The 22,391-nt window shown below is 42.9% G+C and overlaps 1 protein-coding gene across 5 annotated transcripts; it reads left to right on the top strand.

The window, feature by feature from the left end:
• The first annotated feature begins 94 nt into the window (after positions 1–94).
• Positions 95–21,329, top strand: ENTPD5 (ectonucleoside triphosphate diphosphohydrolase 5 (inactive)). 5 transcript variants are annotated; one of them, XM_054275220.1, is made up of 15 exons: positions 198–441; positions 2,302–2,415; positions 5,249–5,536; positions 6,735–6,814; positions 8,086–8,229; positions 8,569–8,644; positions 10,235–10,270; positions 11,105–11,193; positions 13,757–13,836; positions 15,041–15,102; positions 16,493–16,594; positions 17,443–17,583; positions 17,919–17,975; positions 19,448–19,563; positions 19,729–21,329. In XM_054275220.1, the coding sequence occupies exons 3-15, from the start codon at positions 5,320–5,322 to the stop codon at positions 19,813–19,815; spliced, it is 1,287 nt and encodes a 428-aa protein (XP_054131195.1). In that variant the 5' UTR covers positions 198–441; positions 2,302–2,415; positions 5,249–5,319; the 3' UTR covers positions 19,816–21,329. The 5 variants fall into 5 exon arrangements, with proteins under 5 accessions (XP_054131198.1, XP_054131195.1, XP_054131196.1 ...); XM_054275223.1 differs by lacking the exons at positions 198–441; positions 2,302–2,415 and adding an exon at positions 95–119; XM_054275221.1 differs by lacking the exon at positions 2,302–2,415.
• The last annotated feature ends 1,062 nt before the right edge of the window (positions 21,330–22,391 follow it).

Raw genomic sequence — 22,391 nt, 5'->3', positions numbered from 1 at the left:
CCGCGGAGCCCGGGCGGCGCGCGCCCGCCACGCGCAACTCCCGCGACGGGCGGCGCGTCACGTGGGCGGGCGGTGACGCGGCGCGCGGGGCCGGCGGGATGCGGCGGCGCGAGCGGCCGGTGAGCGCGCGCAGCCAGCGGGGGCGGGGGGAGGGGCGCGGCGGCGTCCGCGCGCTGCCATGGACACCGCGCGCCCGCCGTCCCGTTCCCTCCCCCCCCCCCCATCCCCCCGGTGCCAACGGCGCCGGGATCGGGAGCGCCGCTCCCGGGCTGGGTGAACGCCCCCGAGCCGTGCTCGATCCCGGTGTCCCGGGAGGGCGCTCCGCTGGGTGCGAGGCCGGGCAGGCAGCGGGAGACGCGAAAGCTGCGCCGGTGTCCCCGTTATCCCCAGGGGCGGGCGGGAGGACGCCCCGTCCCGGTCGAGTGATAGCGCTGGCGGCCGGTGAGGCGGGGACGGGCGGTCCTGCGGGTGTTCCTGCCCAGCGGCACCGCGGCCGGCTCCGGGCAGGGCTGCGGGTCCCGGGCACGGGGCGGACCGCGGGGGCTTTTGCCAGGACAGGGGGAAGGAAGGTAGGGAGGGGTTCGGGCGTGCCCGGGGCGCCGGTTTCGGTCGCGGCTGAGGGGAATGGAGCGAGGCAGGACGCGCTGGCCCGGGATGCGCGGCGGGGACGGAGCCCACCGCCTCGGGTCCGGCGCATTCCCGGGAGCGGCATTCCCGGGCGGCAGCGCTCCCAGCCCGGCGTGCAGGCAGAGCCCGGGGCCCCGAGGCTGCCGGCTGCCAAGGTCTGTTTTCCAGGAATAGCGGCCGCGCAGGGACAGGGAAGGGAAGCGCCGTTAGAGCCCCGCCGGTGGCCGCGCTCGCCGCCCTGCGCGGGGCCCGCTCCGCCGGGTAGCGGCTCCCTGGAAATTAGCCTGGGGCTAATTAAAGAGCAAAATTGAAAACCCTCTTGGCCGGAAATGTGAATAAATAAATAATGGGTATTTGGAGCCTCAGTATGGGGGAAGAAAGATTAAAACTTCCGATAACGGATGTTTGTGAGTTGGTTCTACTTTTCCCCCTGGAGTTTGAAGCTCTAGAGCCAGCATTTTACCGAAAACATATGTGCGCATGTGCCACTATTTTTATGGAAATACTGGGAAATTCTGCCTTTGAATTCAGTTATTCCTTCTATTGTGTTTTCTAAACAGTGTGCTTTTAAGAAGTTTAAGTTTTTTGTCAAAACAATCCATAAAGCTATTTTTTTTCAATAGATAAAATTAACTCAGAAAAAATGTATTAACTTTTTTTTTCTGGGAAAAGAAAGGTTTAAAAGTATTTATTTAGTCATGAGTGTTAAGTGTTAAAGCTCTCATCTGGGAAATAGATTTTGTGACCATGAGAGCTGCTCATCTGGAAAATAGATTTTGTTACTGTTTGAGCACAGAAGAGTTTCCATTCTGAATGATTTCTGGTGTGCTTCAGCATGGAAGAATATTAATTGAATTATGTAATTTTATTTGTTTCCTAAAATAGTTATTTTTGTGAAATATAATTTCTATTTATAATTATTTTTTAATATTTTTGTGTACCTCCAAATATCTCCCAATATTATGTTAGGAAACAGAAGTGAAATTCTTGTGTATCTCTGGTACACTGCTTCTCCCTCCCCTCCGATCACACTCGTTTTTACAGGGAGATGGTTCTGTTGCATGGTTTGTGGTTTGTGTGTTATTTTGTCAGAAATAGTCAAGTATAGAATATTTCTTGTCTTGAAAATTGCCAGTGTTTCGGTGTATGGTGAACTCTAAATAAGGTTGTGTTTTGCTGTCTTAAGGTTAGTTATTATTATGGTACAGTTTTTACTTCTGTTGTTTAGGGAGGCTTTGGTTGTTGGGGTTTTTTTCCTTCTTTTTCATGCATTCAGTCTTGGAAGTCTCTATGCAACATCCCAATATTTTTGGATCATACAGTTTGCATAGCTCCCAAATTTTTTATATTGGATGTTTTTCATTTGGTACCTACAATCTGCTGTGTATAGATGACATTTACACGTGTTTCCCTGCACTGGGAAATGAGTGTTCTGTGCTGTTTGGCTGGCTCAGGCCCCAGCAGCATTGAGGTCAACTGCAGCATTTGTGTAAATGTTTTACTAACGTGATCTCAAGTTAACTTTCAACTTCTTGAAATTCATCCTGTGTAGTTATATAATCGTGTTTCACTGCTTGTATTGAGTAATGATAAACTCAAATTTGAATAAAACAACTGGATTTGATGTGCCTCCATGACCTCATGACTTGCCTGATACGTAGTCCATCCTGTTAGCTGGAGCCGCGGTGACAGAGTGCAGGTGCAGTGTCCCTTGCTTGGTGCTCTGGAGGTGCTTTCCTTAGGAGTCCCTGGAGTGGAATAGCTGCTGTTGCTTCCATCCTGCTTCAGGTGTGTGCTAACGTGTTCGTGGTCAGTGCTGGTTATTGCTGCTCCTTCTGAAGGACAGTCACTGAGCCTAGTGATAGGGAGCCACGGGCTTTGCCTCGCTGAGCTGCTTGATTGCATTAATAACCTTGTGCTCACGCAACAATTACCCTGTCTTCTCCTTTCTGTTTATTCTTCATTTTCTCCACCCTGTTGAGTTCTGATACCAGCTGGAGCTTTTAAGTTGTTTGAGAGGAACTGTTTTGAAAATGTTTTTCCTTCTCAGTAACTTATGTCTTGTCTATTTCTACCCTGAATTTTTTCTTCCATACTTTTGATTCTGTCTTTCCACATTTTTTCCATTTCCATTTTTGCTATGCTCTGCTGACTTCTCTCTCTTGCTCTGATTTCTTACTCTTATCTGTTGCCATTCTTCTTGTGGACATTGTTTTGCTAGTGTGCTTGATTAAATGGACTTCACCAGTCATTGAAGGGGCTCAGTGTGTGTTTTTCATTCTTAATGAGGGAGAGGAAAAATAAAATCCCATGGTGATTGGTTGTAAGTTTGTTGTTTAGTTGGGATTTTATTTGTCCTCAGAGGTATAAAAGGAGAAAGAAAAAAAGTCAGGGGAAATGTAGAAAACAGAAAGTGGTGTATATCTGAGAAGGGATAGAGAGGAGAAGCTTTGTGAGGGAATTTCACGTGAGACTAAGCTTCTCATAGGTCTGGTAAGGAAAGTATGAGTTAATGATGGCAGTTGCTCAGATATTTTCGGATCATCAGAGATTCTGAGGCTTACATAACTGTCACATGTGCTGTTTGTAATAGGACTCTGGAGTTTGTTCTTAAGACAGGTGCTTGGGTTGCATTTGTGATAGTTCATTAAACAAAATCCTTACATTGCATAGAATAACACCTCTTTAGGTGTTAGGTGAACCTGCTGGAAGGTGGCTCTCACTAGGGCACCTTGTGTTCTGTTAAAACAGCGCAGCTGCTTGGATTTTCAGTGGCCTTCCTTGCTGTGATGATGCCTGCTGCATCTTAGTACAAATCCATGGCCACAAAAGTGCCAAACTGCTTGGCACTTCTCATCAAGCCTCTTCAGGAGAGCACTTTGTTACAGAACTACCTATTTACTCCTTTCCACATAAAATGTGTGTACTTTAGAAATTACTGCAGCTGGAGTTCAGGGCTGTTGTCTGCTGGTGGAATTGTGGTCAGTTCTTTTCAGAGTGTGCTTCTAAGGCAGAGAGGATCAGGAGTCTCTGCCTGCATTTCTGCATTTGTTTGAAACAGCAGGATAAAAATAAAGGTCACAGCGGGCAGGTGAGGTTACCCATCTGCAGTGGGCTGTGCACTTTGTGACTCTAGACATAGCAGAATGCTGGAGTTAGAGAGGTACCTGAGCAATGTGATGTTTTTTGCTGGGAATGGGTAAAAGTTAATCTCCCTTTGCTGTAACTGGGGACAAAGGTGAAGAATGGAAATAAAGTCTTACAAGGGCTGAATCTGGGATAAAAGGAAGTGGAGTATAAGTGAGCTTTTTGGGTGTGGGAGAAAGGTGTGAGGAAATAGAGGCTATGGTAAACACATAGAAAGGAAAGGAGAGGGTTTAGGAGTGAATACATGTAGGATAGAGACAGCAAGTGAAGATTTCAAGAGAATGAACGTGGTGGTGGGGCTGAGCAGATTGCTAAAAGGCAGTCAAGTGTAAGAGCAAGCAGTGGGCAGGGGTCTTGGGCACAGCTGATGAGCAGCCAAATAAAGTAAAATCTGCAGTGCTGTGGGTGGATGCATGTGTTACCAAGTGTCTGGGAAGTGATAAGGAGCTGTTTGCACCTTCTGTGTGCAGAGTGCTCTGTGTGTGGGTTGGTGCAGGCAACACTGCATATGGTGGGACATCTGGCCACATGCTCTTTTCTGCTGTTAAAGATGCCCAGAAATTGTCCTTCTTTTTACCTGGGCACCCCATGATTTCTGGGCCCATGTCCTTTATTAGCATATCTTAGGAAAAATGCATGCAATGGGATAGGTGTTAAGGGACAATGTAGTTGTATCTTGATATCCAATACTGTGTAACACAGCTGTGGGACGCTGTTGTTAGAAGCTCTGTAAGCAGCCTGAGTGTTTGGGGCAACTGCTTTAGGTTTGTGAGAGTGTGTGGGTTTTGCTATGATTGATTTTTTTGTTGTTGTTGTTGTTTATAATTCTAAAAATAAAAACCAAACCAAAAAGACAGAAAAGAAAAATATGAAAAAATACGGCGAGGCAGAGCTCAGGTGCACTTCAGTTCAGCCCCTCTGGTGCAGCTCAGGCTTTTCTCAGAGATGGGGATGCTGCTGGAAGGACATGCCTTCATTCTCTCTGTGTGCTAATCTCTCCCAGCAGCTGTTCTTAGCCCGAGATGAAATTCTCTTTGTTTGTGACTCTGAATAATACTTGTGTTCTGCCACAGCATCTCAAGTGTGCAAATGTTAAAGTGATTCTGCCCAGAGTTCCCCTCTGGCACTGCTGTTTTTCAGATAATATTTGGGCTTTTGGGAGGAGGTACTGCAGACTCTGAATATTTAAATTCTGCAAGACAAATAAGAGAAAGAAATTGTCTAAAAGTGAAAACTAGAAATACTGGAAAGCAAACTACTCCTTCTCTTCTGCGCTTGGGAAATGGAGAGACTTTACCTTGAAAGAACAAATTAGTAGCACTAAGTGCAATAAACTCTTTTGGGTGACGTGTTGGAAAGCACCTAAAGGGAGAATGTATGTGTACAGAATGATTTATTTATTTTCTTTTTTAACAGAGTTTTAAAGGAGAGAGCTCTTGGTAATTTCCATTCCTTCTTTTCTTTTTTTCTTCAGGACCTCCTGCAGCCCTGTGATTGCTGATACGTGCTTGGCAGCCTCAAGGGGTCCATCTCGACAGCCTCAAGATGGCATCTTCCAGACTTCCCATCCTTATAGCATTGGCATTTTCCTCTTTGCCCTTTGTTCTTTCACATTCAAACAAGGAAATGTGGTTTCAGGAATTCTTTCCACCTAATGTGTGCCCTATAAATGCCAAAGCGAACACTTTTTATGGCATCATGTTTGACGCAGGAAGCACTGGAACCCGTATTCATATTTACACCTTTGTGCAGAGGAGCCCAGGTAAGACCCCCATGTGTGTTGACTTAGGTTCCAACTTCTCAAAACAGTTTTGGTTTTTTGCCAGCTCAGCATTTGGGAGCAGCTGAAGATTTCTACAGTTTGTCCTTCAAATGGTTCTCCTACAGGTGTTTGTTGTCCATTTGTCATGGTGTTTTGCTGTGTTCATACCTTTTTTGTAGGTCTTTTGAGTCTCAGAGATACAATTCTGGGTATACTTGAGAATTCTAAATTTTCAAACATTTTCATCTATGCAGCTGCTTAAAAGGAATATCTCATTGAGATGAAAAGATACTTAGGCTGGTTTTGTCAGGTTGCATGTTACCTTAAATTTTATTACAAGATACTTGAATTCTGCATATGTTTATGTCACATTTTGTAGCAAATTAAAATCAGTAAATTAAAGAGCTATCAAGTACTGAAGGTCTGAGCCATTTGCAGGAGAAGTGTGCTGAGATGCACCACACTCCAGTGTATCTGGTGCTCACATGGTGCAGAGGTGCCCAATTTTGGCTGCACGTGTGACAGGATGGATTCAGGAGGATGAAGTAGCTCGGGTACAGTGAGCCAGCAGGTCTGCAAAGGTTGAGGGCTGCTTGCTGGGACACAGTGCTTGTGTGTCTTTGCATGACTTCATCCATGGTTCGGAAGGACTGGTACAAGGTCCGGATGTGTTGGACTCAGCCTGGATTGCAGTGTGCAATACCCAGGGACGGCTTCTACACCCAAACTGCTCTGGGAGCAGTGCGCAAACTTGTTTGGCTTCTCAGCCAAGTACTTGAGCACAGTCAGCTCTGTTCTATCTCAGTTGGATGAATCACCTAAGGATAATTGGGAATTGATGGTGTGTGTCTTAATATGCACTAGTATTTCGCAATTTGTGTAAGGACAGAAAGGGAAAGAAATTTATTAAGAATAGGTGACAGTTATGCTGCATTATTGTAACTTACTGTAGTTCACAAATGCTAAATGAACATACTTTTAATTATAACAACATGTTTATTAATAAATTGTTTGTGAACTTGGAGGGTACAAGGGCAAGTTTCTGCTAAATATGTTCCTGACATGAAGGAACAAGTCTTGTTTCAGGAGGGGAATAATCTTATTTGCAAGGAGAATCAAGGATAGTCACTTTCACTTTGGAAATTAAAGAATAAGATTTGAGTTGTTGACTGTATCATGTAATGTTTTGTTTGTGCAGAAAAGCTTCCAGAGGTGGAAGGGGAAATCTTTGAGTCTGTGAAGCCAGGTCTGTCTGCATATGCTGATCAGCCTGAAAAGGTAGGACTGGTCTGCATTCCCTGGGAGTTGGTTGTGCTTCTGTTATAATCATTAGATTCTGCCAGGTTCAAGTATTACTGATTGCAATTGCAAAAAGTCAAGAAGAAATGTGAAAGTTCTGCTGCTGTCTCTCTGAACCTGTTCCTCTACTTTTGTGAGTTAAGTTCAACATGGTGAAATAAGAGCTGGTGTTTTACATATTTCATCAGTGGAACAGTGGATTAATTAATTGCTTAAATGTTTATATAACTAGACTATGTGCCTTTGAGAATTTCAAAGACAAAGTGATTTTTGTCTCTAGCAGCATCCAAATTCAGTGTTTATTTCCTCTACAGCTACCCCAAATATGAGTAAATGCATACTCTGTCTCATTTAGAAATAATTTTCTTAGCTCTGAAGTAAGCTGTCATTTTCCAGACCCCCTGTGCTGACAGGAAGCTCTTTCACAAACTAAAGGAGGTGCCAGAGAAATGACAGATTAGATCCACTATTTTGTGTGCTTCAGCAGCCTTGAAGTTGCGGGCTAGCATTATGGGGATTTCAGGTTTCTCGTTTTGCTCAGTTGGATTCCATGCTACAGTGTTGGAATTTGAGTGTGACACTTCATGGAAGAGTGAATGGATTTGGGATTTTTTAAAAACTTTTATAAATCACCTGTGATTCCAGTAAAACTTGATTTTGGGGTAGGAGAGGAGAACTCAGCCCAAAAGAAATTTCTAGGCGTTTCACAGGAGAATGTTTATTGCTAATGCCAAACTGTGATTGCTAGAGCAGTGGAAATAATTGAGAGCCAGCAGTGATGTCTGTACCTTGTGTGGTAACCATTGCACAGCTGGCATTTTAATTACAATAATTGCTATGGACACACTTGGAATTCTTATGTTGCATTTAGTGAAATCTACAGATGTTTCGCCTTGCTTTGGTAGCCTCAGTCAGTAATTGCATCATTTAAGTTTCATCATCCTGCAAGATGTTTAAGTTTGTCAGGTAATCAGTTCCCTCACCTCCCTCCATCCTTTCAAAAAAATACCTTCCACAAACAATGATATTTATCTTCCTTAAAATGTATTTGTGAATACACCTTTCCTTCCAATGCAGACATTCTGTTTAATGTTCTACTGAGATGTATGGCATGGTTTTTGTACTTGTCTTGGGTGTGGGTATCTTCTGCTAGTGAATACTGCTCTCACAAGTTTTGAGGGGAAACTGAGAGGCCTATTCTCTGATGGGTGTAGAAGGAAACCATATAAGAAGGATATTTTTCCTTTTAGGGTGCTGAAAGTGTCAAAACATTGCTGGACATGGCTGTTGATGCTGTGCCACCTCATCTCTGGAAAAAGACCCCAGTGGTGTTGAAAGCCACGGCTGGACTTCGCTTGCTGTCAGAGGAGAAAGCTCAGGCTCTGCTGTCAGAGGTAGTACTGAGTTGTTTTGGATGCACTGGTATTGTTCTCCCTGTTTCATCTTCTTATTTTTTAATTCAGTTCTCTATTCTGTTTAGCATAAGAGAATTCCATCTCTGAAAAGAGACTGTAATCCCACGATAGCATAAAACTTGCAGAGTATCTTGTCTGGTCCTGAAATCCTGTGTCTTGCTGTGGTGGAAGGCATGGAGAGAGACCTACAAAAGTTCTTTCCTTTCCCCCTACTCTACACACTTAGTTTTGTTTTATGCAGCAGCAGAAACTTTGTCAACCTCAGAGCAGAGCAAGTCTCTGAAGACCAAGAAATCTAATCACTGCTTCTTTCCTCAGGTGAAAGAAGTCTTTGAGGAATCACCATTCCTGGTTCCAGAGGACAGTGTTGGCATCATGGACGGATCTCATGAAGGTGTGTTTTAGGAGGGGTAAAAAGTAAAAGCAAAGAGAAATGGGAAAAAGAGGGATATCTTAGAAACATGAGGGAAAGAAAAATGGTCCCTAAACCAAGCAGGAAAAAAAGAAAGATTTCTGGCCCTGTTTGAAACAATGCAATCTTTCTGAGGTGGTGTTCATTACTTGATCACCTGTTGGGCTACAAATGCAGATAGACAAAGAGATTTCACAGGTTTCAGAACAAAACTTTGTCTCAACAATAAGCATTGCCTGATGCAGGCTGACCAGCTGAAGCCTGCTCCTGGGAACTGGTGCAGAAGAGGTGGTGTCCACCTCTGAAAGGCTACATGACAATATATAGCAAGCTGGTCAGCCTTGGAAAATGCCTTGTAAATTCTGCAATATTAGCATTAAAAATAACCTATTGTGATCGGCTCATCAATTTTCAATCTAAAATTGGGAGCACTGTAAATATTAAAGGAGAATGAAGGATAATTGGCAAGTATTAAAAATAGATAACTAAATAATAAAATAGTAAGTTAAAAAATATGCTGTTGGGAAAAATACTGCTAGTAAAGTAGCAATCAAGTACTGTAAAATACAGGAAAAGGTGAAATATGTTGTAGGTTTGGAGTGAAAAATGATTTTGCAATGCAGAAAAAAACAGTGTAACGTTCTGGCTACATATCCAAACATACTACCTTGGAGAATGGGCAAGTAATAATCACCTGTATGAAAGAGCCATCCTGTCATGTTATGTTCAGCTCTGAACTCTTCCTTGTGGCAGATAAATTGCCCCTTTGGAAGGTGTTGAAGGAAAGCAAGAATTTTCCCAGTGCTTAAATAACTAATAAATGGAGGAAGATTAAAGAACAAAATCTGTCCACATGGGCTGAGAGAAAAGGAGAAGTATCATAAAGTATTGAAGTATTTGATAAGTATGGTGTAGTGCATAGTTTGTCACTATGGATTAATGGGTGAATTGTACAGTAGGGAGAACTGTTGTATTGACAGGGGCAGGACCTCTGAGGCATAACAGAGCACAGGGTAGCCTGCCAAGTTTATTTAAAATCCCTACCTCCTCTATTGTCACATGTTTGGGTGAGAATCATGTAAGTGTCAAGCAAGCCACTGGAATCAAAGGAGCTGTTTGTGTTTTACTGGTTGCTGCTCTGTCTGTAGTGTAATTATAGAAACCTTAAGATTAAAACACAGTGGTGTGAATGCAGTTTTCAGATTAGGAGTTGAAATTCTGGGCTGCAAAACCAGACCCAAGGAAACTTGTGCATTGTGTCAGCTCATTACTTCTTTGTATGTTGTTTGGATAATAGATATGATTTATGTATGCTGCAGTTGCATGGATATTACAAAGTCCTATCTATTTCAGCTCATGAGACTTGTATGAATCAATAATGCATCATAGAATTTAATTATGAGTTTGAATTAATCTCTGAAGTCTGGGGTGGTTGGGTTAAGCTAGTGATGACTTCCAGGTAAATAAATAACCTATGGAGGGCTAGTTACAGCGGGCAGGAGATTGTGGGAGTATTTAATGGTGACTGGTTTGTTGTTTTGTTTTTTTTTTTCTTTTTTTCACTCATTGCAGGAATTTTAGCCTGGATCACTGTGAACTTTTTGACAGGTAATTATTTCTGTGTAACTACTCTAAACTTGAACTTGAGTAACTTCTGTGGAGGTGATCACCCTAAGTTCCTCTGCCTTGGCCATGCTTTTTCCTGCCTGCCGTGTCACCAGTGCTAAAGCAGAGGATTGCCTTGGGCAGCCTGTGTTCCAGGGTCTGTAGTAAGAAGGAGACATCTTAACCCTGAAGGTGCCAGAATTCACTCAGATCTTGGAGCCACTGCAGGCTGGTTTCCCTAACGTGCTTTGGGGAGTGGTACTGCTAATGTGTGGGAAACAAGGCCTTGCAGTGTTCTTCCTCCCAGTGTGGGCTGTGCAGCTGTAGTGGTGCTGCAGGGCATGCTGCCTTAGCACTACTGGCTCTGAGAGCTCTGGGAGTGCAGTCTAGTGAAAAGAAAAGCAGTACCCTAGTAAGATGGGCAAGCAAAAAAGCTGCTCTAGGTGAAGAGAAATTACAATAGCTGGTTTGGCTCTTACTGCCCTTCCTTCCCCTACTGCTTTTGCCCAGCTGTATGGTGGTTACAAAATTTGTGTACTTTCCCTGACAGTCTTCTGCAGGAGATACTTTGTCTCTTACTTTCAGCTTTTGCTTGATACCTGGAAATTTGTCTGCTTTTGTCACTTTGGAGGAGAGATTGGAATGAAGGAAGTCTGTGTCTCATTCTGTAATACTTTCTGTTTGCCTGCCTGTTCTCTCTGAGGTTTTTTCTTTGAAGGGCAGCCCAGCCCTCCTTGTCTTGCAGTGATCACCTGGTGGCTGCCTGAGCATCCACACAGTGTCTGCATTTCAGCATTTGTGCACCTGGGGCTGTTCTGAGCACGGTGTTGTTTGCAGGGCAGCTGTCTGGCCAGAACCAGCAAACTGTTGGGATTCTGGACTTGGGAGGAGCCTCAACCCAAATCACATTCCTGCCACGGTTTGAGGTGAGGAGTGGTTAAAAGTGCGTGGGCTGGGACTGCACAAGGCTGGTGGAGAGACCTGAGCACTGCTGCACTCTCTGGTGCCACTTTGTCAGCAGTGGCACAAGCAGAACATCCCTGGTTTACAGAACATCTGTATTTCTGTTCCCTTTGAGATCAGCAGCTGGCTCATAGGCGCTTGCAAACAAAGCAGCCTGAATCATGAGGAAATAAAAAGAAGCAAATGAGTAAAACAAAAAAGAAACAGCTTTTGTTTTCTGGACTCAGACTGGGAAAGCCTCATTCATGTTGATATTGCTGTGTATTCAACAAATGTAGAACATTTCTAGGTAGTATTCTTGAATATTAGAAGAAATGCAGGGGCTGGTCTATCTTTTTTTTTTCCCATTCGAGTCTGATAACAGATCTTCACTAAGTTTTGGAGGGGAGGAGTGTTGTATAGGGTAAATTTCTTTAATAGCAGCACAGTCAGTTCTCTGTTTTCTTATCAGTTTCTTCTCATTCCTTTTAAATATTCTGCTCTCTGTCCCCCAGACACCTCTGCTGGATTTTTTAGTAGTTCCATAGCTGTTTAGAAACAGTTTGAACTGTGACCCAAGTCTGCAGTTTGCATGAGAAAATTACTTATTCTGTACCTTCATATTGTGATGTGTTTATGTCGCTCTTTCTGAAGGAGTAATTTCTTTAACTTTTTTTTTCATAGAACTTAAGATTATCTTATCAAAGGATTTTTGGTGCCTACAAAACACATGGCTTTCACATCAGGATATTCTAATTCTGCAACTGTGTGTTATGTTGAAACATGACATGCAACCTTATCCTGTTCAGCAAAGCCCCAAGTGTGCTGTGGGCTTGTCCTCTGTTTTGTGTTGATAACACCTGCTAAAGTGGGCACTGGACCAACAGGAAAGGGTGTTGCATGGCAGGGTTTTGGAGAATAAATAGAACCGTGAAATAGGCTGAACTGCAGCTCAGGATTCAAATGTCCCCTTCCAGCCTTGCAGGAAAAGGCCTGGAGTGTTTGCTGCTGACCAGGACTAATGGTGTGAATTTGTAGGGCAGTGTGGAGTCAAGGTTCGTGCTTGTACACTATGTCTGCTTCTCACCTGTGCTGTCAAGTTCAAATAAATAAGCTCAGTATGTTTTTGGGAGTTTTTCCCATCTGACAGTGGGGATACCTCCCTTTGATTTGCACTGGAGATTTTTCCTTCCTGCAATCCGAGGCAGTCACATGCTTGCTCTTGTATTAGTTTTGAACAAAAAACTGTAAGAGATTTTTCAATTAAATATGAATTACAAGCAAGTAAAGAACATATAATGACAACTGCAGGGAGCTTATTTTAATTTCATGGCATTATTGCCAAAGGTAAAAGCAACTGAAAACCAATCATAGTAATTATGAAATTGTCTATCTGGTGTCTGCCTCATTTTTTATTAAAGTATGGCATAGAAAAAGACAATTGTTTTCTCCAAACTAATTTTTTTTGAGGATCTCTCCTTTAAATAGTTTTTGTGATGTAAGGTTTAGAAACAGAACTCAAAATATGGCAGTCTGTGTGTATGAGGCCAAGGATGTGACTGCCATTTCAGTGATAATCAACTTGAGACCCAAAACAAATTTTGATTTGTATTTGCTCAGGAGAAGCTCAAGCTGAATGCTGTCAAATTCCTTTCAGCTTTGAGCAGGCTTCTGTCTAGGACTTAGAAAAAATAACCCAGATCTGACTCTCTTACTTGCATGGCAACTGCAGGACTGTGCAGCTTCAGTTCTCTCTGACTCTGCTGCTTGGCCAGAATAACCACGGGTGATAAAAGTGCATGGAGCCAAGAAGGGGTGGGAGGATGAGGCATGAGGAGAGGAGAGACTGAGACTGAGAGCTTAGGGAGGGGACGCAAAGAATCAGTAAATGATTGCTGAAGCGGTTCAGCCTTGCAAGAGTGTGAGTTAGTCTGTCAGGAGGCTAGGGCAGGGTACCAGGGGGATGGATGGAGGTGTGCGCAGAGAGAAGACTGAGAGGAAGAAACTGGAGGTGGTGAGACAAGAGGCTAATTTAGGTGAAGCAGCCCTAAGACTGGGAGTGAGTGAGCACAGTGTTTCCTTGAGTACCAGCAAGACATTTGACATGGTGAAAATGGGACCTATACCCTGTATTTTTAATTCTTCTGAGTACCTCAGTTTAGGTGCCTGGTGTGACTTGAAAAAGTTCATAACACTTGTGGTGCAGCTGATTTCAGGTAATGGGGATGGGGACTCTCTACATGTAGAGTAACATGTAAGTACTCTGAAAAAATTCAGGTTACCTGAATTAGAAAGTGTTTTCATCCTGATGTGTTGTGCTTCCCTATTATACATTGAAGTAGCACAAAGATGCATATAAATAAAATCGGTGTTAAAAGCTGCAGATATTACAGCAGTGGCAGCATTGGAAAGCTGTACTTTGTTTTCAAAGCAGGTCAGATGAGTGTGCAGTAAAGTGTATGGGTATATCTCTGATACTACATTAAAGTTGGTTATTCTTTATAGGATAATATAAATGAAAACTTTTTTTTTTTACTTAACTTCTAGGAAACTCTGAAGGAAACCCCTGAGGATTTTCTTACCTCATTTGAAATGTTTAATAGCACGTACAAGCTCTATACCCACAGGTGAGGAGCAAAAGACTGCTATTTCCACTGGGGAAATCAGCCCCTGAGCTAACAGCCGCATCATCCTGGTACCAGCAGCAGAGACCATAACTTTTTTACTACTTATCTGCATGGAACAGTAGAAGTGGAACATGACATTAGCTGGCTGGAAGCCTTCCAGGATCATGGTTAATGTCACTGCAAAGGAATATTAAGCAGTCTTTCAAATGAAGGGACAGCACTGTGAACCCATATTTAAGGAAAAGAATTCTTATTACTGGATTCAAGCCAAATATTCTGAAACAAGCAGAAAGGTAGATAGTGGGCCAGTAGTCAGAACTAAAAGCAATCAGAGATTTGGAAAGAGGATTTCCTGAGACCTAGTGGAGTGAACATTACCATCTCAGCCAGTTATAGAATCTGCTTACTTGACAGCAGAGCTGGTCTAATAGTCATTCTCTCCTACTCCTTACATTTGCTGGTGTAACTAATTGCTGTAGTCATTGATACAGTCCATTAGATCACCTAAAATAATTGGGATTGAAAAATCATCTCCTAAAAGTTGAGAGAGAGCTGGAGGTTAGTTTAACTCTGAATATTCTGGAAACGTTCAAAATGATGTGACAAAAATGGTAAGTGACCAAGCACAGAGATGGGAATGAAAGGGTCAACAGGATTTTAATCTAGCTATGTTGCTGCAATGTGTGATGACATTCTCATAAGCACTGTTCATGTTCTAGCTTATAATGAATGTTGCAGTTACCTGTGGAGTCAAAACAAGTGAATTTCACACAAAGCCACGGTTCCTATGTTGTGGGAGGTTCTGCACTCTGCCCTAAGAGCACATAGTTTTGTGTGTGCTGCATAAGAGTGGCTGCCCTATTCCCCATGCACTCAGCACTTACCCTTCTTCCTGCCTCATTTTTAAGGTGGTGCTTTCTTGCTTTTCATGATCATCTTGTATAAGTGCCACATCAGCTCTAACCACTTCCTGCAGGTTTAGATTCACCCGTTTTACAACTCTGTGTATTTCTTGGGTTCGTGTCACTCTTTTGGCCCTCAGGGTTGTTCTGGCAAATGGAACTCTGTTTTAGAGAGGGAGCCGTTTGGGAATCAGAGGAAGGAAATTTGGTTTGGGTGTTCCAGGACTTAGGAAGAGGGCTATGGGTAAAGCATACCAGATGTGCAGGAATCAAGACTAACATCTGTCTTTTGTTGTTCACAGCTATTTGGGGTTTGGACTAAAAGCTGCAAGACTGGCAACGCTTGGAGCTTTGAACATGGAAGGTATGTTCATATACTAAAACATTTAAGATTTATGAAGAGATGCTTAGACTAAGCCTTGTGTCAGCAGCCCATTTCCTGTGTGTCTTCACTTCTGTATCTTGGTCTTTTCTATGTTGCTGATGGCATATGTTTGTCTGAAAACAGCTACCACTTGTTCAGGGGTTGTCTTGTGGGACAGCTGCTTTTCCCTGTTTTTGAGATCCGCCAGCAGTGACATGCAAGTGCAAATTCCAGAAATGCACATGTGGGAGCATACAAACACCGTGGCCAGCCACAAACTCACAGCTTTACAAGCATCCACAGAGGCATAAGCAGCATGAACAGATCCTTTTCCTTATGGTTGTTGCCTAGGCCAAACCCACTTTGTAGGATCTGCCTGGCCTGTGGTGTTCCCCAGACCTGTTGTGTGCACTGCCCTAGTCTAGATGGAAGCCCAGGAGCACATCACGTGCTCTCACTCAGTAACCTGAGTGCATACTCACATTCCTGAGTCTTTCCAGTCCCTCACCCACAGCTTGGGCCTTTTGTCTAGTCTCTGGCCAGGACCTGGGGTCTTTCCACCTTCTGGATTCTTACTTGACAGCTAGATGGACTTGTGATAATTACTGAAATGTACTCAAATCAGAAATAGTTGGGAGTAGGGATTAAGAAGAAGATAGGACAGACTGCAATGATTGGTCACAAGGCTCAGACAGAAAAACACATGGACCTGCTTACTTGTGACTGTCTTCTTTTATAGTCTCCTCTGGTTTGCCGTACTTGCACTTCCCTGATCCCTTAATTCCCCCTTTTCCCAGCCTTTGAGCCTTTCCCTAAGCATCCCATAGCAAATTTTGCTGTCCCAGAGTCTGCCTCAAGCATACTGTTAGAAGTGTGCTTTTTCTGTGAGACCTGTGTGTTCAGCAATAATCATGTTTTCTTCTTATCAGTTGCAGTATTTCTGATTGAACCCCTCAAAGGTTACATTCAGTGGATGCTGTAGTGGCCATTGATCTCTGTCTTAGGAGGATTTGTCTTCGTTGCTCAGTTGCTTTGTTTGTCTTTGTTATCTGCTGTCATTAGGGTTTGTGCATCTGTGTGTTTATCACCTCTCATTTCTTGTCTTTTGTGGTGAACAGCCATTATCCAGATACCTTTGTACCATTTATCTCATTAAAAAATGACAAGCCTAGCTGCTCTGCTATTTGCAGGACAAATCAGACACAACTTTTCCAGATTTGAAACTGGTCCTTAATTTGTAATCAGTTAGTGCCACATCCATCAATTCAGATTTTTGTACTTTGGCTTAAAGACTTTAATGAAGATCTTTCAGGCTTTTCTGGTTCTGCTATTGATTTATAGCTATGTTAAATTCTGTGCTTCCTGACTCTCCTCTCTGCTCTCTTTCCAGTTGTGGATGGACAAATGTTCCGCAGTTCTTGTTTGCCTAAGCAGTTGGAGGCAGAGTGGCACTTCGGGGGAGTGAAATATCAATATGGTGGCAACAAAGAAGGTAAATTAAGGAGACTTGTTTCTTTTACAATAAGTCTTATCTCCAGAATCTGAGTTTTTTCTTGTCAAATATTTCCTCAGTTAACTGATGATGATTGGGATATGAAGGATATCTGTCCAGTTGCAAAGGCTGACTTCTGAGAAATCCAGATTAAAATCTGAAGCTGTAAGAGTAGCTGACCTGTACCCCTGTCCTCTGACTGTGATCTCTTGTTACAAATCATACCTTTATAGGAAATGTTTAGAATTATTTGTACAAATAAGAGAGGTTTTTCTGAGGCTTTGAGCAAAGTGCAAAAATTCTGTTTATGTTAGAGTACAAACATTTTGGCCTACCAGTTAATCTCACTTGTGGAACTGTTTCTTAAGTCTCTAATAATAATAAATCTCTAATGCTGTGTAGAGAGAGTGAGTCTGCTGCAATCATAGACTTGAACAGACTGGAGACATGAGAGCTGAATTGCAGATTTCATGTGTGTGGAGTAGGTTGGTAAAATTACAGTGTGCTGGGGAGAGAAAGCAAGGTTTTATCTAACAAGTGGCAGCAAATGTAGAAGATTCTGCTGGCCACAGAACATGTCAATGGAAGTTTTGCCTGACATGGAAGTAGTTTGTGTGGCCCTTCTTTCAGACATAGCAGTGATCTGCTCTAACCAGTTCTCCTTGGTGAGGGGCTTTTAGAGTCCTTGCCTGTGTGTAGATGCCATGTTGGATCACAGAAGGGATATGTAAGCTCCTGTTCTGATGCTTTAATCTCTGCTTCTTTAATTTTTCATCCTGTTGCCACTATTACTTCCATCTCTTGCATATGCTCTTTGGCTCACCCAGTCTGTGTTTTTTTCCTGACAGGAGAAACAGGATTCAAGCCTTGCTACTTGGAAGTACTCAAGGTTGTCAAAGGGAAACTTCACCAGCCAGAGGAGATACGTGGAAATTCCTTCTATGCTTTCTCCTATTACTATGATCGAGCAGCTGACACCAACCTAATTGGTAAATTTGGGATAATCTCCTACACGTGAGCATGTCTTCCAGAAGGTGACAGAGGAACCCTGGTGGCTGGAGCCATGGGGAGCAGAGGAAAGCAATGTTATTGAGAAAGAGGAGATACACAAAATGCCTCGAGGGAATGACATTTATCTGTCACTGCAGTTTGGTGTTCAGCACATGAAATATGCTCCAGGCTCCAGTCACACCTGCAGCACTGTCTTCTGTTCCAAGCAGGTCTCACTCCTAGTGCAGCATCCCTGAGTTGCTCTAGGGTCAAGTTGGATAAAGAATTCAAATGCTGTCAGGTCTATGACGATATTTTCTCACATCTTTTTCAGATTATGAACACGGAGGTGTTTTGGAAGTGAGAGATTTTGAAAGAAAAGCCAAAGAAGGTAATTGTCATGAGCAGGGAAACTGGTTTGGACAAGAAATAACAAAAATATCAATGTGTAGGCAGCACATAATGTGACTTGGAAGAAAAGCAAATTTATTTAACCTTTATTGTACTTACAGCTGTCATGTTACTTTTATTAGTCAAAGACTAACTAATGCAGAAGACAATACTGATAGAGCAGTGAGGGGTTGGTGGATTTACAGCTCTGTTCAGGAGAAGGAGGTAGTTCATAGAGTCACTACAAAAGAAAATGAATTTGCTGCATCAAGAGCTTCTGTCAAACTGCAACTCTGAGTTTAAGAGAGCACTGAACTCTGTAAGTTTGTCACCTTAAATCCTATTTAATCTCAAAATGGAGGGAGAGGGTTTTTAAGACTGGCAACCTCTTCCACATTCCTTTACCTCCCCCTCTCTTTTTTCCTGAATGCTTGTTTTAGTTTTGTACCTCCTGTGGATAAAGAGCTCCCACCTTGCTTGGCTGCTGATGGCTAAAAGCAAATAACCTCTGTACTGTGATCATTCTCAAGACAATGAGAATACCATATTTTTCAGCAGAAGATGCTTAATTACGTAGTTCAGGACTGACTTTTTTCCTAAAATAAGGCCTAAATTTTAATGATTTTTCAGTTAAACTTAATCTCCCTGGAAACTTGGACGATTTTGAATAGGGGATTAGGCTCTAAAGTTTGAGTGTGGGTTGGTTGTTATTTTTTCCCTGGATAGTGAGAGAGCTTATTTCCAAAGACGTAGCTAAGATCTTACCTAACATTATCAAACCACTTACTTAGCTTTAGACCATCAGGAGATCAATTCTGTGAGCCTTAACTAATTCTTCTCTATCTCATTTCAATAGCAGAAGGATGCTGCTTATCTTTTCTTAGGAGGAAGTGAACCCTGCTCTTGCTGCTGCTAGAACAGGGCAGTGACAGTAGGTGTAGAACATGACCCTTAGTGTAAACACATTTCCCAGTCACTGCCACCCTGACTACAGAATCTTGACTTAGCTGCAGCAAAGGAGTGGGTGGTTGGGCAATAGCCTCTTCCATTTCCTTAGACAAGTGTGGTTGGAAAAATAAACTCAACTGCCATCCTAGAAAGTGGAATCCATTACTGGATCCATCCATGGAGGAGAGATGAAAACAAGTGATGCTGTGTTCCTGAAAAAATAAGTAATCCAACACCCAGCTAGTTATCATGAGCAAAGGTTCTTCAAAAGAGCTGTGTGGATCATGTTGATGTAATAAAAGATGTAGTTTTACTGGAGTTAAGAGAAACTTGATGTACTATATGGTTTATTGTCACTACATTGTAGAAGCTCTGTAGTGTGTACCATGTGTCATGCATAACCAGTAATAGAAGAGGGTGGCTTGTTTTAGTAAGCTTTGGCTTGAGTTCACTTCAAATGTACAATGTGGATAAAAGTTCTTATTTTGCTGAGATCCCTTTGTTTTTTCTTTTTTCCTTCTCTAGTCTGTGATAACATGGAGAGGTACAACTCAGCCAGTCCTTTCCTCTGCATGGATCTCACTTACATCACTGCTTTATTAAAGGAAGGTTTTGGATTTAGGGACAACACAGTCTTAAAGGTGAGAAAAATCAGTTAAATCCCTATTGATTAACATGCATTAGTTAATTTTTCTGACTAATTATCTACTGAATCTTTCCAGATTTATAACATGTAGTTGCTGTCATTTGTGTAACTTATGAATCTAGAGAACTGTCAGGAATAACTTGTTTTTCTTCTTTTATAGTTGACAAAGAAAGTAAACAACATAGAGACAAGCTGGACTTTGGGTGCTACCTTTTACCTGCTGCAGTCTCTGGGAATGACTTATTGACTTGTGATACTGCTGTGGACTTCAGCATTTCTGAAAATGCTGAGAAAGTAAATTGCAATCTCCAGGTATAGTGTTCAGCTGGACTGGTCACAGAGCAGAACATGGACCAAAAATATATGACAGCTCTTTACCCTGGATTGGCATTGTGCCTAATGAGAGTATGATTTATAACTGTGATTGCCATAAATGATCCAGAATCTGCCTTAAGAAAGTCAAAAGGTCTAAACTCCAGTGGAGAATAAGCAAGGGGCTCAAAATCAGCTTTCACCAGCAAGTTTGTTAGAAGAACAGAGTTCCTGGATGTGGTGGCAGACTACAGACACATGACTTCCCCTACCCCCTTCTATTTAAACATAAATAACTTAAATTTGCTTGTGAGATGTTAAATACAGAAATTAGGAATAGCATCAACAGTGATGCAGAGAAAAGTGAACAACTCTGGATGCTGCCAACCTCAGTGTTCCAAAAATCCAGCTGCTAGCTTAGCAAATACATGGCAAGAATATTCCAGTCTTTCAAGGGCCTGCTGTAAGTACACTTTGGGCATGGTTTTGGGAAAGGTGCTGGCTAAAACATAGTCATTTACCAAGCAGTTTTTAGGCAGTAGGCATTTCCTAAGCAGAAGGTGTGCCTGTGTTTCAGTTTTGCTGCCCTTTCCAAGTCTGTGCAGCTACACCATACATCTGACTACCAGACTTGATAAATTTATTCATTTAGCATGTAGTCATAACACATAGTTGTGCTGGCACAACGAGGCAGCAGTGCCAGCTATTGAAACTGCCAGAAGATGAGCTTGTCACATTCCACCCACAAGGAGATTGCAGTCAGATGAAATGGCTGATCTGACAGCTCAGTTTGCTGTGAGAGCCAGCTCTGTTTCTCTGCTCTCAGCAAGGCACATCCACAGCCTTCTTCCCTCTGCTGCTGGTGCTCCTCAGGTTCTTGTGTGAACTGATTCAGGACACCTGACCTGAGGTGGTGCTCACCCAAGAGTCAAGTCTGGTGCTATCCCAAGGACAGCAGGCAAGGCACAGCCCAGCAAGGCCTGCTGGGCCAGCAAGAGGTCTGAGCACCACAGTCCCTTTTGCTGGAGTGAGCTCTAAGGTGTGGTCTCCCATTTGAAACCCATCCATTGCCCTAAGTAAAAACAGCTGTAGAGATGTCTTCCCCCCATGAAACAACTGGCAGCTTGCTCTCTTCACCTCTTCAAGGAATGTGTAAGGTACAGGTGAATTTACCCCATCACAACAAAGAGGTATTGCTCATGTGACTAAGGGAAACTTCTAGCCACTGATGTCTTGTGATGAACATTTCCCTGATGGGCAGTTGCAGTTACCAAGTGTCCCAGTTGCTCTAAAACACCTTTCTGTCAAACCAAAGACTGCCCTCACGCTGCCTTCTCTGCAAACTGGATTTGAAAATAATTGGTAATTCCCAGCAAGGGGAGGAAATCATGCACTCATGTCTTCAATGGTCTTGCCAAACAGTTTGGAGACTTAGAAATTTGCCTTACTGTGAACATTAGTCCTTTTCCTCTAGTTAGCAGTGCAAGTTTGCCTGTGGCTGATGAAGCTACCACTTCTCATATCTCAGGTTTTACAGCACGAGGGTGCAAGGCATGCTTTTGATTGAACAAGTTCAGTCAGCAACAAGAAGCCAAGGGTTGCAGATGGAGCCATCCATACTTATCTCATCACTGACACTTTGCCATAAATTCAGGCTGCTTTTTTGAAACAGGACATGCTCATCCTACATGTGTGGTCCTTACCAGAATCTGTTTGAGATCCACATTGAGAAATTCCTGTGTCACACCAAAGTTCTGTTCCTTTCTCTCTAGAAGTTTCTGTTTGAACACGAAGGAAGTTATTGCAGCCTCTTCTCAACCATAAACATTTCTTATTCCTCTTCCTACTGTTGGCGAAACTTGGTATATGGTCTGGTCTGCAGAACAAGGTGACTGCAAATGCATTCATTATGTCTTCAGTGAACACTTCTGTATTCTCAGAAAACACAAAGTAGGGTGCAGTGGTTACTGGCCAGGCTGCATTACCCTAAGAACAAGCTATTTTAATAATCCAGAAATCATCTTTCAGTCTGAGCCAGTGCTATGACAAACTCTTCCTGGATCTTGGGGCTAAGAGCTGGCAGCAGTGAGGCTGTGTTTTGAAGGTAGGATGCTCTACCCAAGGGAGAAGCAGCAGTGTTATCTGCCCCCTGAAAACACACCAGCCCTGAGGAGGGCTCGAGGGCTGGGTTTTGCCTGAAGCAAGGAGGGGCTAGAAGAAGGGTACCATGCAGAGGAAGTTGTTTTTTCTACATTCTTTTCCTCAGACTCTGGTACTACAAATGCTAGGGGGTAGTATCTGCTTCCCAGTACCAAAGTTGCATTTAATCTGAATGCTCAGGGCCTTCATTTGTCAGTGGCAAAATTCGTTAACTGAAGTAGAACTTCTGCTCTCTGTTACTGGCATGATCCTTCAGTTATGGGAGAAACAAAAAACTCTGTTAAAAGGTTTATTTTTGCAAGAATTTGCAGAATTGAGCCCCTGCTGTTTACATCTGAACTGAAGTGGGTG

The sequence above is a fragment of the Melozone crissalis genome, unplaced genomic scaffold (assembly GCF_028551555.1).
Source record: "Melozone crissalis strain CALT ecotype California unplaced genomic scaffold, PUWL_Pcris_2 ptg000018l_1, whole genome shotgun sequence".
NCBI lineage: Eukaryota > Metazoa > Chordata > Aves > Passeriformes > Passerellidae > Melozone > Melozone crissalis.
This window is presented reverse-complemented; position numbering and strand designations above follow the sequence as displayed.

What these genes read in the sequence shown, in the direction of transcription:
- ENTPD5 (XM_054275223.1), top strand. Translation starts at nt 5,320, where the DNA reads ATGGCATCTTCCAGACTTCCCATCCTTATAGCATTGGCATTTTCCTCT. An exon ending in TACAAGCTCTATACCCACAG is followed by an intron (nt 13,837 to 15,040) that starts GTGAGGAGCAAA and finishes TGTTGTTCACAG; the next exon opens with CTATTTGGGGTTTGGACTAA. An exon ending in AGCTGACACCAACCTAATTG is followed by an intron (nt 17,584 to 17,918) that starts GTAAATTTGGGA and finishes CATCTTTTTCAG; the next exon opens with ATTATGAACACGGAGGTGTT.